The 16257-nt window shown below is 31.8% G+C and overlaps 1 protein-coding gene across 2 annotated transcripts in view; it reads left to right on the top strand.

The window, feature by feature from the left end:
* The window catches only part of LOC114345218 (uncharacterized), a 231693-nt gene extending 215833 nt beyond the window's left edge, over nucleotides 1–15860 (top strand). The window contains exons 1-2 of one of the 2 annotated variants that reach the window (XM_028296042.2): nucleotides 8809–8921; nucleotides 13393–15860. In XM_028296042.2, the coding sequence (XP_028151843.1) occupies nucleotides 13439–13870 (432 nt within the window). In that variant the 5' untranslated portion in view covers nucleotides 8809–8921; nucleotides 13393–13438 and the 3' untranslated portion in view covers nucleotides 13871–15860. Of the gene's footprint in view, nucleotides 1–8808; nucleotides 8922–13392 lie in introns of those variants that run through there. The other variant, XM_028296049.2, reaches the window with a different exon arrangement.
* Nucleotides 15861–16257: the final 397 nt, after the last annotated feature.

The following is a 16257-nucleotide window of genomic DNA, read 5'->3' on the forward strand; positions in this document are numbered from 1 at the left end:
TTTCCAGGTACTCCCATTTCTACTATAGTCTCCCACAATGCTTCTCTGCTAACAGAATCGTAAGCTTGTTTTAAGTCCACGAAGATTTGGTGTACATCGCGGTTGAATTCCCAGTTTTTTTTTCCAACACCTGGCGTAGGACGAAGATCTTTTCTATGGTCGGCCTTCCCGGTCTGAATCCGCTTTGGTAATCGCCTATTATTTCCTCTGCGTATGGAGTTAGTCTTCTAAACAGTATTTTATATGTTGTATTGATTAAGGATATTCCTCTATAGTTCCGACATATTTGTTTGTCTCCCTTCTTGTGAATAGGTATTACATGGCTTTCATGCCAGTGTTTTGGTATTTCTTCTCTTTCCCAGATTTCTCTTATAAGATGATAATATATCTCAAGATGTAGTTTTTCTCCCCCTTTTTTTAGTAGTTCCGCCTGTATGCTGTCTGGGTCTGGGGCTTTATAATTTTTTAGGGACGAAATTGCGGACTTTACTTCTGCTAGTGTGGGCCCTGGTATTTCAGGTTCGGCTAACTGGTGCTGTCTTTGTTGCCCTGTCGTTGTGGGGTTTTTTGTATTTAAGAGTTGCTCATTGCTATTTTCAAATGTCATGATTTATCAATACCCATAAAAATCAATTTACTACGACAGGGGTTCTCAATCTGTGGTACATCTCAGTATTTGTGGTGGTACACAAAATACAAACACACAGCAAAAATCCAGCATATTCGTAGTTATTTAGATTACCTAGGTCGATAGGTACTTCAGTTAGGTGGTATCAAGAATAATTTTAAAAGAATTTAAAAGAAAGTACATGACTCAAAAATATTGAAAACCGCTGTACTACGATGTTATATTTTTCCTATACTGCTGTGCGGAGTTGAGTCGTGGACTCTCACAGACGCCACCTGCAAGAAAATTGAGGCTATCGAAATGTGGCTTTGTCGTCGAATCCTGAAGATATTTTATACCGACCACGTCATCAGCGTGTGTTTTTGAGAACCCAAAAAGAAACACAGCTGTTGACCACAATAAAAACAGCCAAAATCGACCTCTGTCACATCATGAGGAATTGCGAGAGAAATGGACTGCTGCAATTAATCTTGCAGGGAAAACGAGGACCAGGGAGGAGAAGCATTTCCTGGCTGAAAAATCTACGTACGTGGTTCAACACAACAACCACAAATCTTTTCAGAGCAGCAGTGTGCAAAGTACAGATTGCCATGATGGTCGCCAACATCCGAAACGGATAGTCACTACACAAGAAGAAGAAGAATATCGACTGTTTTACTTCTCGTAGTTTGGATCTTGACTTATTCCACTTGATTATCTGTCAAGTATATTGACTAATGAAATTCCTCTACATAAATACATATATCATTTTCGGTGCGCCAGATGTTGCATCCTTCAAGGCAAAGTATTCGGAAGGCGAGAAATTGGGAGAAGAAGAATATCATTTATTTATTTATTTATTTATACGGGCAAGCCCAATTCGGTAATACATTAATAAGATATTGATAATTACAGTGTTGAATATATAAGAATAAAATGAGAGAGTACAAAACATTTAAAAAGACATGACAAAGAAAAATAATTACAAAACATTAATTACTAACAAATAACAAGGTTATGGCATTGCTAAATATTTAATTTGGTTAAATGGTTGTTAAAAACATCAACAGAGTTACCAAAAAGTAAAAGGTCACCTAGGGAGTTAGCAAGTCTTAGTGTTCTAGGAACAAACGTAAAATATGAGTAATTATATCTATGAAAAGAAATATGAAAGGTTTGAATTTGTCTTGTTGATCGTGGTGGAACAAACAACAATATTTTAGCAAGGAGTTCAGGGCAGTAGTATATGCCATTGATAATATTAAACAATACTGTAAGATCTTTATGCTTCCTACGGACATCCAGAGAAGAGATATTCAAAAATCGTTCCATATCTGTATAATTATAATTGATGTGTTTTTTGAACCCAATATATCTAAGAAAATTATGTTGAACACTATCAAGTTTGTTCTTGAGGTGTAAATAATGTGGGGACCAAACTGGAGAACAGTAGTCAAGGTGCGTCCTGACTAAAGAACAATAGAGCATTTTAATAGCGAACACGTTCGTGAAATCACGAGTTGTCCTTTTAACAAAGCCCAGCATTTTCATGGATCTTTGAGTAATATTGTTGATGTGATGGTTAAAGCTCAGAGAGGAATCAAGAACAACACCTAAATCTTTAATTGAGTCTACCGTATCCAATAATTGATCATTTATGGTATAATTAAATACTGATAAATGATGATTCCGACAAAACCGGATAATGTGACACTTGTTGACATTCAAATCCATCCCATTATCAAGACATCAGTTGGCTAAATTATCTAAATCTGATTGCAATGATATTGCATCATCTTGATTATTAATGATTTGATAACATTTAAGATCATCAGCGAATAAGAGAGCAGAAGTGTTAGAGAAGCAGGTGACGATGTCGTTAATATACAGGTTAAACAAAAGTGGACCCAAATGAGAGCCCTGAGGTACACCAGAGGTTACTAGAAAAGTGTTGGAGTAATGATGATTAACCCTAACCTGCTGAGTTCTATTTGTTAGGTAACTGCCCAACCACTTCAACACAGAACCTTCTATGCCATATAACTTGAGCTTATGTAACAAAAGATCATGGTTCACCCTTTCAAAAGCCTCGGAGAAGTCAGTATACACTGAATCAATCTGCAACCCCCTCTTCAAAGCTTTAGACAAGGTATCAACATAAAGCAACAAACTAAGTTCAGCTGATTTACCACAAGAAAATCCGAACTGTTGAGAATTTAGTATCCAAGAGCAGTCATAATTAAGGTAATCAGTAACAATACTCTCAAATACCTTGGGAATTGTGCCGAGAATAGAAATAGGACGATAATCCGTTATGTCAGCTTTATTACCTGCTTTGTAAATTGGAGTGACATAGGATAGTTTCCAAAAGTCAGGAAATTCCGCCAACTGAAGGGATTTATTAAAAATATGATAAAGCGGCCGAGACAGAATAAAAGAGAATCGTTTAAGAAAAATGGGAGAAATACCATCTGGCCCAGGTCCCTTATTGACATTAAGAGTTGAAAGTTTTTCGTATATTTTTGAAATTGGTATAATATAGGAAGATACACAGACCTTAGACTGTATTGAATTGTCATTATGCTTAAGAGTTTTATTACTAAAAACTGAAGAGAAATGGCTAGCAAATAAATTTGCAATATCGTTGCCATTAGAGGCTAGTGTATTGTTGAGTGACATTGAGACAGGCATACTATTATTTTCTTTCTTACTGTTTACAAATTTCCAAAAATTTTTTGGATTAGCTTGGATCGAAATCTCAGTTGAATGTTTATAATTAGCATAACAATTTTTTGATAAAATTTTGCACTGAGCTCTAAGTTGACTAAAACCTGGTTGACTAAAATCATGGATAAAGAACCTGAGGAAATGGTTTTCCACAACAACTAATCTCTTTTAAGCCTCAGTTAATAAAATAATTATAGTCAGAATGATCGCCAATATTCGAAACGAATAGGCACCAAAAGAAGAAGAAGATGTTGCACCACACATTTTAATCTTCTTCTTAGTGTTGCTCACTGGCGATCATTATAGCACATTTTTCTCTTTCTAGAGCAGAGACAAGACAAGATAACAAATAGGGTTCACAAAACATGTTGGGGAAAAACAATTTAAGAAATAAAGTAAGTTATCAATCGAAGTAGCACACAAAACTACAATAAATATATAGAAGAGGATATGGGACTACTGATGAGGAAGAAAAAACCTCTGAAACCGGTATAGACTCTTCCTGCACTCTCCGATTTAACCAGAGTAATATGCAGCTACTGTATTTTCGTGTTGCAAAGAAATTGAAAATGTTTATACATTTTAATTCATTTACTCTTTTGTTGAGTACTAAGGAATCTTTCTTGTTGGAACTTTTACCACGCTGAGCAGATGGGTTGTGAATTATTTAAAATTATCTCATCTTACTTTCCTCGGCATCCTTTATGATTTATAATTTTTGAAAATCTCGGGAGGTTGTAACCAAAGAAAGTATTCCACCTGTTGTCAATCTGGTGGTATGGGAACGATTTTTATTGTCGTTTTCTGTGCTACTTTGATTGATAACTTACTTTGTTTTTCGGTAGATGGCTCTAGTTCATCCGTGGTATTTCATTCTTTGCAATTCGGAAAGGCCCAAAGTATGATACCTGGGGAAATCTGAGAGAAGAGGATATGGGACTACTGATGAGGAGGAAAAAACCTCCCAAACTGGTATAGACTCTTCTTGCACTCTCCGATTTAACCAGAGTATTATTCAGCTGCTGCATTTTCGTGTTGCAAAGAAATTGAAAATGTTTATACATTTTAAGAAATGTTTACAACATAACAATCATTCTTGCTTCAACCTTAATTGTTTTTGTCTATTAATACACCACCATTACATCAGATTATTCTTTAAAACTTTTTAGTGCATCACAGAACAAACAAAATAAAAATCTGTTTTAATAGTTATATAAGCTGTGAGAGCGTACTTAACTTTTAAGTTACGATATAAGAGTTTGAACATACGAGGAGACAGTAGATGTATATAATACCCTGTCGTGAAATACATTTCGACCGTAACACACTTTTACAACCTAAACTTTTTTAAATCCGCCGTAGCATTTTACGATGTAAGTGCAGACAGATTCCAAAATAAATGTGTGAACCTTCGGGTTGAAAAGCTGAAAGTGTCTACGTTGGGTAGTAGAGAAATTAGACACTTTGAGGTCCAATATTTTTAATCTAGTTTTACTTTTGCTTGAGATTACGACTCCTTTAATGATACAGTCGAATCCGCTCATTAGAATGCCGGTTACAGGAATATCCCGGTTTAAGGAATAGACATTTGAGGCCCCGAAACGTTTCTACTAGCCATCAATGATCGGTTATTAGATTATCCCGGTTGTACTCTGGGCTAATTAGCAAAATACAAGGAAAAGTTATTTACCAGAAATTTTATTGCTGAAATCCAATCTTATGATTTTATCTATTAATAATATAGGTGTGCAAAATCCGCAGAAAATGTGCTTCTTTTTTTATAAAAAAATGGCACCCGAAAATCGTGTTTTTTCAACGTTTGCTCTATAACTCCAAAGATTTTAACTTTACACCAAAAACACTCAAATAAAAATTTACCGTAATCGTAATTAAATTCTGCATAGAGACGCGTTTTTCCCGATTTACTTCGACGAAAATTTTTCACGGAAAATGCGGGTTTTTCCAACATTATCTTTAATTTTCAACAATTATTTTAGATAAGTAACTGTTTATTAATAATTAAGTAACTTGGTAATATAAAGCTCTTTTCGTATAGATTATAATTATTCTAGAAGTCGATGGAAATTAAATGAACAGTTTAGCATCAATTGAATTGTTAATTAAAAATTTACGGTCGCTATAATAACCACAATAATTATGATATATAAGAATAACTATGATTTTTATATAAAAAGACACTATAGCTATCTAATGTACTTTACAGAATTGAAAATGGACTGTTTAAGCGGCCTCAGTAGTATTTTAAAATTATAAACAAGTTTTGACTTAAAACAAATAGAATATCTCGGGAAATATTAAATTAAATTAAATCATAAAAACGGTGTGGGAAAAAAGCGGCAGGGCGCTTCTTTTAAAAGAAAAAACGAAAATTGTGATGATTGGTTCCTGAGATAAAAACGGTCAAAGTTGACCGGCATTTGGCAAAGATATAAACCATAGGTTCATAATTTTCGAACCATCACCTTTTTATTTTTGTCTTCTCTCTCCACACCAATTTTCATGTCTTTGAAATACTCATAACATATATTATTATAATAAAAACTATCGATATTACGAATGAAAATTGCCAAAAATAGTAAAATTCCAATCAAAAATTTGGTTGGAGAAAATGTAATCTCAAAGTTCAAAATCGGTATACGTTAAAAAAATGAATTTTCTCAGCTTCCCATGGAGCAATTTTCTTCATTCTTTTTTTGTTCTCAAGTAACTCGAGTATAGCCATTTAACTAACGGATTATTAAATGTCAAAGTTGCTTTTGTTTTGTTATAATAAGATAATTTATTTATTATAACAAAAATTTTTAATTTGTTTAAATAAAGATTGTTTAAATAATTATTCAGCTTTCAAATGGGAATATTTGTGTTTTTAACGTTAATATGTACTCTTGTAATAAGTTTATCTAAAAAAGTCTACAACTGGAAAAAATATGTAGATTTCTATTATTCTCAATAAATTAATCCACTATAACAAAACAAAAGCAGGTTTGACATTTATTAATACGTTAGTTAGATGGCTCTACTCGAGTTACTTGGGAACAAAAAAAGAATGAAGAAAATTGCTCCATGGGAAGCCGAGAAAATGAATTTTTTAACGTATAGCGTTTTGAACCTTTGAGATTACATTTTCTCCAACCTAATTTTTGATTGGAATTTTGTTATTTTTGTCAATTTTCACTCGTAATATCGATAGTTTTTATTATAATAATATATGTTATAAGTATTTTAAAGATAGGAAAATTGGTGTTGAGAAAGAGGACAAAAATAAAAAGGTAATGGTTCGAAAATTATGAATCTATTATTTATATCTTTGCCGTAAATGCCGGTCAATTTTGACCGGTTGTATCTCAGGAACCACTTATCACAATTATACGTTTTTTTTTAAAGCGTCCTGCCGCATTTTTTCCAATATCGTTTTCACGAATAAATTTGATTTAATATTTCCCAAGATATTCTATTTGTTTATAAGCCAAAAAATTGTTTATAATTTTAAAATATTCCTGAGGCCACTTAAATAGTCCAATTTCAATTCTGTAACGTACATTAGCTAGGTACAGTATCTTTTTATACAAAAATCATAGCTATTCTTATATATCGTAATTATTGTGGTTATTATAGCGACCGTAAATTTTTAATTAACAATTTAATTGTTGCTAAATTGGTAATTCAATTTCTATATGTTTCTGTAATTATAATCTATACGAAAACAGCTTTAATACTACCAAGTTATTTAATTATTAATTAACAATTACTTTCCTAAAATTTTGGTTGAAAATTCAAGATTTTGTTGGAAAACCCCGCATTTTCCGGGGAAAATTTTCGTCTAAGTAAATCGGGAAAAACACGGAAATTCGATCGGGAATTTATTTACGGTGAATTTTTATTTGGGTGTTTTTGGTGTAAAGTTAAAATCTTTGGAGTTATAGAGCAAAAATTGAAAAAAAAACACGATTTTCGGGCGCCATTTTTTTTATAAAACAAGTAGCACACTATCTGCGGACTTTGCATACCTACATTATTAATATATACAATCATAAGGTTCGATTCTAGCAATAGAATTGCTGGTAAATAACTTTTTCCACCTACCTCTACCGAAAGTATACTTTTCCGGACCTAATTGTAGGGAGCAAAGTTGTACTTTTCCTCCCTAGGGAGGAAAATATTTTTCCTCCCTAGGGAGGAAAAGTAAAAGTGACGTCATTCATGAAATATAACTTATTGACGCCCTGTACAACATCTATTTTCTATTACTTAAGTATCTATACATTTTAATGTTTATTTATAAAACACCCAGTATTTTGCAGAATGGTAAAAAACTGTAAATTGTTATTTTGATTTAACAATGTTTACATTAACAATTTGACTTATATTTGACAGTTGACAGTTATATTGTACCTACTTGTTAGTTTTAGTTTTAATAAATTTTGTTGGTTAGTTACATAAATAAATTAAATAAAAATGAAAAATGACTTGTTATTCATTTGAGGAAGGTGGAAAAATCATATGTATAACATGGGAGTAAAGTGCCTTTTCCTCCCTTGAATGATTACTGCCCTCCGCTACGCGTCGGGCAGTAAACTTCATTCTCGGGAGGAAAAGTAGCACTTTCCTCCCTTGTTATACAAATAGCTATTCCCAAAAATGGCCTATTCTCCGATAGTCTGCCCAGACTATTAAGAGAATAAATGTTTTGATTCAAAAAGTATGTAGCGTAAATTTAGAGTTCTCGTCCCAAAAAACCCCCTTACCAAATTTCGTGTTATTATCCCATGCATGTTAGGAAATATTCAAGAATAAATAAAATAAAAGTTTAATTTTGACACCCTGTATTTCGGTTATTATCAACTTTCGTACTAAGGTAAGTTAGCTTAAATAGACCTAGTTTAACCTCAGGAATATTAGGTTAAACTATGGCCCATTTTTTACCAAACACCCTGTATGTATGAGTTTTCAACATGAATGAGTCAGATAAAATTAAATTATTAGAATAATTTTTTACCATGCAACAAAAGAAAAATTTATTCATTTTATTAATGTTTGTATTTTGCTAACGATTTCCGAAGTGGAAATCAAAACGTCAAATAAACTTATTTTAAAGTAAAATTGTGGCTTATTCCCAAAAACATAGTAAATTGCATTAGGATGCCACAAGAAAATAGATTCAAAACACTGTCTATAATTCTCTTTTAAACGGATATAATTGGAGCAAAGGAAAAAAGAAACCGGAAGAAACATTTTCTATCGAAGGATGGATGATTGAAAATTTCATGTTATTTTCTTTATTTCGTCTTGAAATTTATATCTCCCAATTTAGTCTATTGTACGCCTATGTCTGCTATAGGTAAAAATTTAATATCAAAAAAAGCTTGTTTGGTCGGCAGTCCCACCTTTCAACAAGCTTTTACTTCGTTGTCTCTTTTCGATTCTTGCTTATATCTAAATATAGCTATTTTGGTCAACATCAGATTGTGGTTTAAAATTATAAGTATTTAAGCTTTAATATACTCTTTATTCACAATAAATCATTGGAGTTTCAACTCAATATAATTTTCATAAAATAAACATTTTGGTGAGTATCTACATTTTTATGATTTTATAACCTTTTCAAATTATTACTTTTTGTAAAATATGGTTTCCTGTAGCTAGTAATATTATGTTGACTGCGAAACCCATGGTTTCAAGAAAAGTACGATTTTTCCAAGACATTCTTTAATACAGGTATCTAACAACAGGTTTTTGGTAAATTTGGTGGTAAAGATTTTTTACTTATAATTATAATCAATGTAAAATAGTAATTTTAAATGCTAAAGGTGATGACCTGTAAATTATAAGGAAAAGTGATATAAATTTTTGCACAGGCATAGAAAATCCTTTAAACTGGGAGTTTGTAAAGTTATTTTGGTTAATTTGGTGCCTTTGGTTTTTTCGTAGGACTGCCTTTCTTCGATTTCTTCGCCTTGGTTGGTGTTTTTACTTTGGTCTCTGCGGGAGTTGAAATTGCGGATAAAGACGTAGTTTTAGGTGTTGACTTCTTTTCAACTTTTCTGTCTTTCATGCGGCTTTTTAGTCTTAGCTATTACGGATTTTGCCTTTTCGCTGATAGAAGAATGCTTCGTAGGCCGCAGTTTTCTGCGGCTTAGTTGCTCCCCCAGATTAATTTTTCTCTCCTGAACTAAGCTTGGCAAATCCAGAAGATAACGCTAGGTCGACGCTAATTTGAAAGATCCTGACGCTCCTTTTACATTTGTCTGTACCAACTATCCAGTAGTAACTGCAGCTTATATTTTTTTATAAACAGTACAACTTTTTTCGCATCTACTTTGTAAATTTCAGCTATAGGTATATTTCTTGATTTCTACCTTTACATCTTTAAATCCAGTCTGTCGTCTTTCTTCAAGTTGGTTAAAAAATATAGGTACGCGAGTCTAGAATATTCTACTGCTTTCTCTGTATGATTTGTTGATATACTTATAATGATTAATTCGTTCTTAATGATTAATTAATACTTTATGCTTGCTTTTGTGAACTTCTTCGTATAGGATAACTTCTTGTGTTTGTGGTTCCAACGTCATTTGTTGTTCCTTTTTATTTAAATTCTTTGTATAGTCTATCCATGCACCTTTTCGATGTGTTTAGGTACCATTAATTTCTTGACCTCCGCTCTTTGACTTCTTATAAAGCGCCATATTTTTTTGTAAACCATAAACAAACGGTCATGGAGATGTTCGTAGACTATTAGACATCTCTGTTGTTCTCAGATGCATATATTTCTATCATATTTAAGTCTTGATGTCTAGTTTAAACTATGCAAACCATTCTTTATGAGGCATATTTACAGTCTTCTACTTGGTTTGTAAGTTTTTGGTGTACTAAAAGGCCTGGTTGCTTTAGAAATAACACTGTAGACAAAGTACAGTATAACCCGAAATAAACAGTACTGAAACTGAAACATAGGTTTTTCTTTCTGCACGCTGTCATACCCAAATTAACTTGTATAGACCTGTTGTTGTTCCTGTTTATTTCGGGCTATACTGTAATTATCTAATATAATTTGAACTTTTACTTATGTCAAAAATGAATAACCATTTTTAATTTCGTTGCAATACGAAACTACAGCCGCATCATTATTCCAGTTCAATCAGAGAGTGCAGCAACCACCTCTACCGGTTTCGAAACTTATTAGTCTCTCATCAGGAGGCACATATGCTGCCCTCTCTGACCCAACTAGGACAAACCCCGGCATGCAGTCACTGATCGCAACGAACGAAATGGCAGGGATGCCCTAGCGGCAACTGTTAGCAAAAAACTAAGTTAAAACTCCCTGCGATCAGTGACTGCATGCCGGGGTTTGTCCAAGCTGGGTCAGAGAGATCAGCATATGTGCCTCCTGATGAGAGACTAATAAGTTTCGAAACCGGTAGAGGTGCTTGCTGCACTCTCTGATTGAACTGGAATAATGATGCGGCTGTAGTTTCGTGTTGCAACGAAATTGAAAATAATTATTCATTTTTGATTTACATGTTTACTCTGATTGGAGTACGAGGGAACCATTCTCGTTGGAACTTTACCACGCTGAGCAGATGGGACGTGAATTATAAATTGTAAAATTCCCTCATCTTCCTTAGTCTCAGCATCCGTTATGGCTTGCAAATTGTAGAAGCTTCGGAGGTGTTACCAAAGAAGGTTCCCATTGTTTTTAGTCTGGTAGGATGTAGAGTAACATTTTTGGATGTTGTTTTATGTGCTATTTTTTTACTTATTTGTTTGGCAAAAATTTGACTTGGTTGAACAGCACTTTTGACATATTTTCTCGAATATTTCAAGTCATTATACTCTGGGCTAATTAACAAAATACAAGAAAAAGTTATTTACCAGTAATTTTATTGCTGGAATTGAATCTTATGATTCTATATACTAATAATATAAGTATGCAAAGTCCGCAGATCGTGTGCTACTTATAAACAAAATAACGCCCCCAAATCGTTTTTTTTTTTCAATTATTGCTTTATAACTCCAAAGATTTTAACTTTAGACCAAAAACACCCAAATAATAATTCACCGTAATTAAATTCTGCATAGAGACATGTTTTTCCCGATTTAGTTCGACAAAAATTTTCCTCGGAAAATGCGGGTTTTTCCAACAAAATATTTAATTTTCAACTGAAATTTAGGTAAGTAATTATTTACTAGTAATTAGTTAACTCGGTGACATAAAAGCCCTTTTTAGTACAGATTATATTCCCAGAAGCCGATGGAAATTGAATGAAGAGTTTAGTAACAATTAATTAAAGCCACCTAACTAACCCATTATTGAATGTCAAAGTTGCTTTTGTTTTGTAATAATAAATTAATTTATTTATTGTAACAAAAATTTTTAATTTGTTTAAACAAAGATTGTTTAAATAATTATACAGCTTTCAAATGAGAATATTTGTATTTTAAACGTTAAAAGGTACACTTATGTTAAGTTTATCTAAAAAAAATCTTCAACTGGAAAAAATATGTAGTTTTATTTTCTTATACATAAATTAATTTATTATTACAAACAAAAGCAACTTTGATATTTAATAATCGTTAAATGTTAGTTAGATGGCTCTACTCGAGTTACATGGTAACAAAAATAAATGAAGAAATTTACTCCATGGCAAGCAGAAAAAATGCACTTTTTAACGTATACCGATTTTGATCTTTAAGATTCCATTTTCTTCAACCTAATTTTTGATTGGAATTTTGGTATTTTTGGCATTTTTCACTTGTAATATCGATAGTTTTTATTATTATAATATATGTCATGAGTATCTTAAAGATATGTGGAGAAAGAGTACTGAAATAAAAAGGTGATGTCTCAAAATTTACCATCCTATTATTTATATCTTTGCCGTACATGCCGGTCAAATTTGACCGGTTGTATTTCAGGAACTACTCATTAAAATTAAACGTTTTTTCTTTTAAAAGAAGCAAACTAGCGGATTCTTTCCAATATTGTTCCAATAATTTAATTTCATTGAATAGTTGCCGAGATATTCTATTTGTTTATAAGCCAAAAAATTGTTAATAATTTTACAATTTTCCTGAGGCCGCTTAAATAGTCCAATTTCAATTCTGTAAAGTTCATTGGATAGGTATAGTGCCTTTTTATATAAAAATCATAGCCGTAAATTGTGAATTAACAATTTAATTGTTGCTAAACTGTTCATTTAATTTCCATCGCCTTCTAAAAATATAATCTATACTTACTACTTACTAAATTACTTACCTAAAATTTCAGTTGAAAATTAAAGATTTTGTTGGAAAAACCCGCATTTTCCGAGTAAAGTTTTCGTCAAAGTAAATCGGGAAAAACATGTCTCTATGCAGAATTTAATTACGGTGAATATTTATTTGAGTATTTTTTATGTAAATTTAAAATCTTTGGAGTTATGAAGCAATAATTGAAAAAAATTTTGGGGCGCAATTTTGTTTATAAAAAAAGTAACACACTATCTGCGGACTTTGCATACCTATATTATTAATAATATATAGGATCATACGATTCGATTCCAGCAATAAAATTGCTGGTAAATAACCAGCAATTGCCCAAAAATGGCACATTCTCCGATAATAATCTGCCCAGCCTATAGGGCTTTTCATTCACAGTCATTTGTTTCGAGCTTCTGTCATATGTCGTATAATCCGATGAAAAGCCCTATTAGAGGTGGATAGCCTGCCTAAACCTATATTGTCAAATCTGTCCTAAACGGAATATTTATTTCTTTAATTAAATATAGGATGAGCCGATGACATCATCAAGACGACCAATATACCAAAAAAATTAGATGCAAAAAAATTAAAATTTGAGAATAAAAATCGACCTTTCTTTGTATTTTTACAAACTTTAGCAGGAACAAAGTTATTAACCTTACGTATTATTTTTATAGCACAATGAACATTTGAACTGTTGAAGATGTATGCTAGTCTTATGTGAATCTGAGCGTGTAATAAATGCATTTTTTGTAAACTAGTTAGTGACCAATTTACTAATATTTTTTATTCTTTTTTAGTTTTTTTTATAAACATTTCGAAAATATTGGAGCACAGAAGCAAACAATGTATAAAGAAACTTGTGAAATAACGAAATATTTAAAGAAACCTTTAGAAGACATCACAGGAAAAAACGATCCTCCAAGGAATGTGGAAATGAATTTCTATGGAAAAAATGTCCAAAGGAAAGAAGAGTTAAATTCAATGAACTTCAAGAATATTAACCATGAAGCTAGATCAAGTCAATCTTCTAAACTCAGAAATAACACAAAATTTTCTAATTCTCACTTTCATCCTAGACTAAAAAATATCTCTGATATTAATTTCTCTAAAGATATACTCCAACTCCTCAACTATGGTCTCAAATACTCCATTCCTAAAGATTTATCTCTTAAAGATCTCGAGAGTCTCTCCATTGAGACTGATATAGTTATTCAAAATCTTTCACGTCTCTTTTCAAATAACAATTCTCTAAGAAATTCCTATTTCAAGTCATAAAAACTCATAATTCGTCTTTCTCTTAGAATGTTTCCTTAATAAAAAATATCAAAAACATAAACTTTTAGTAAAGCTGATAAAGGTAATTGTCTAGTAGTTCTGGATCAACATCACTCCACTTTGTTGTCAGCATACATAAATAATAAATTAAAAATAGTCTCTCCCAATTAAAGAAAATTAGAATCCAGGGCTCTGTCTGTAAAACTCTTTCCACCTTTTTTGTAAACTGTTTGTTAGGTCTTGTTTTTTGTCCTTCTGTTAATTATCTCCAAATCATAAAAACTCCAAATTCATTTTTCCCTTCCTTAATGTTCCCTTAATCAATAATATTATCAAAAAAACTAACTTAATTTTTAGCAAAGCTGATAAAGGTAATTGTCTTGTAGTTCTGGATCAATACCACTCTTTGTTGTCAGAAGACAAGATCGATAATAAATTAAAAGTATTAATATATGTTAGGGAAATAAAGGGCCTCTACTCACAATCATCTAAATAGGTTTTATTATATTGTAAGATGGGGCGACCGGTTTCGCTGTTTATATGTTTTATAGCATCGTCAGGTCCACAAGAAACTTAGGCTAAAAAATATATACATATTGAGTGTAATTAACAGTGATGCTAAAGAGTGTATATAACGATACAAACGGTTATTAAGGTAAGTTAAAGTAGATTTCAAAGTTAATTTATAAATTCAAAAATATATATAAGTTAACTTTGAAATCTAATATAACTTACAGTACATCAACTGTTAACTACTAAAGTCCTCTATAGTACTCTATACTATATTAATAACTGTTTGTATCGTTATATACAGTGATGAGCGAACTAATAACCCGCAAAATAACGCAAAAGATGGAAAACATATTAAGTTGTGAGATAAAAAGCGATGAACCTAGTGGAGGTGTTAAATTTAGCGATATTAACTTGTAGATTGACATTATATTGATTGTTTCCCACCTTTAGACGTATCGAACGAATTTGAGACATGCCACTGTCATAGTGACAGTTTTAGTTGACATACTCCTCTGATACGTCTAAAGGTGGGGAACAATCAATTTAATGTCAATTTGGATGTTACTATCGCTAAATTTAACAACTCTACCAGTTTCATTTCATTTTATCTCACAATTTAATATGTTTTTCATCTTTTGCGCTATTTTGCCGGTTATTAGCATGCTCATCACTGTATATACCCTTAAGCATCACTATTATTTACACACACTATTTATATGTTGTTCAGCCTAAGCTTCTTGTGGGCCTGACGATTCTGATAACATGTAAACAGCGAAACCGGTCGCCTCATCTTACTTTAATGTAATAAAACTTATAAAGGATTACGAATAGAGGACCTTTATTTCCCTGACTTACATGATTGTGTGCTCATACCAGCAACAGTTTCATCATTTTAAAAGTACCTATTAATTTAAAAATTAAGAGACATCAAGAAATTTTCTGATTTTTCTCTGACCACGAAGTCACATATCTCAAAAAAATTCCTCTCATCATTAACCTGTACGCGTCTTTCGCCAGGACCTCAATTTTTGACCCTTCGCTTAGTTATCGATCATTCGCTATCTGTACACTAAACAGATACGAAGCGAATACGTTCGATAACGAAGCGAAGGGTCAAAAATCGAGGTCCTGGACGTATGTCTCCCTCAACTGTTTCCATCTGTCTCAATATTCGTCATCACAAAATAATTTAGGATCATCACATATAATATTATGGTCAATATTATTTTCTATTATGAATATTTAAACTACATAAAGTTCTATGCTAGGAATGTTGATGACACTCTAGTTAACTGGTTGCAGATAATTATTAAGTATATCAGTTCTTGGATTATATTAGCAAGTTCCATCAGTTTATAAAGACAAAATGATAATTGTATTTTCATTTGGAAACACAAAATGATAATTGTAGTTTGAATTTTCTTGACTTAACACTTATTTTAAAGAATATTTTCTTAAATTTGATATTTATAGAAAACCAACCCATACTGGTATATGTATATACACAATAATTAATATACCCAATAGTTCTTTTCACCAAATCCAACATAAGTTAGCAACTTTCCACAGCTGTATTCACAGACTTGTTTCCTTACCAATTTCTTATAAATCTTATAACAGTGAATTAGAAAATACATGTCAAAGAACGTTAAGAAATAGAACTAGTACCTATAACTGTTAAATAAAATTTTACAACAAAGATTAAACAGACATTTGGAAAAGTCTGCTAATTTCTTTATTAGTTAGTAGAGATAATGAATTATTATAGATTCAACTTTCAATGATAATAGTTATAAATAAACATTAGCTATATATTTCAAAGATTATGGTAATATATTCTTAAAAACAAACAATAACCTGGGTCGGTTGCTTAT

This window comes from Diabrotica virgifera, chromosome 3 (assembly GCF_917563875.1).
Source record: "Diabrotica virgifera virgifera chromosome 3, PGI_DIABVI_V3a".
Lineage (NCBI taxonomy): Eukaryota > Metazoa > Arthropoda > Insecta > Coleoptera > Chrysomelidae > Diabrotica > Diabrotica virgifera.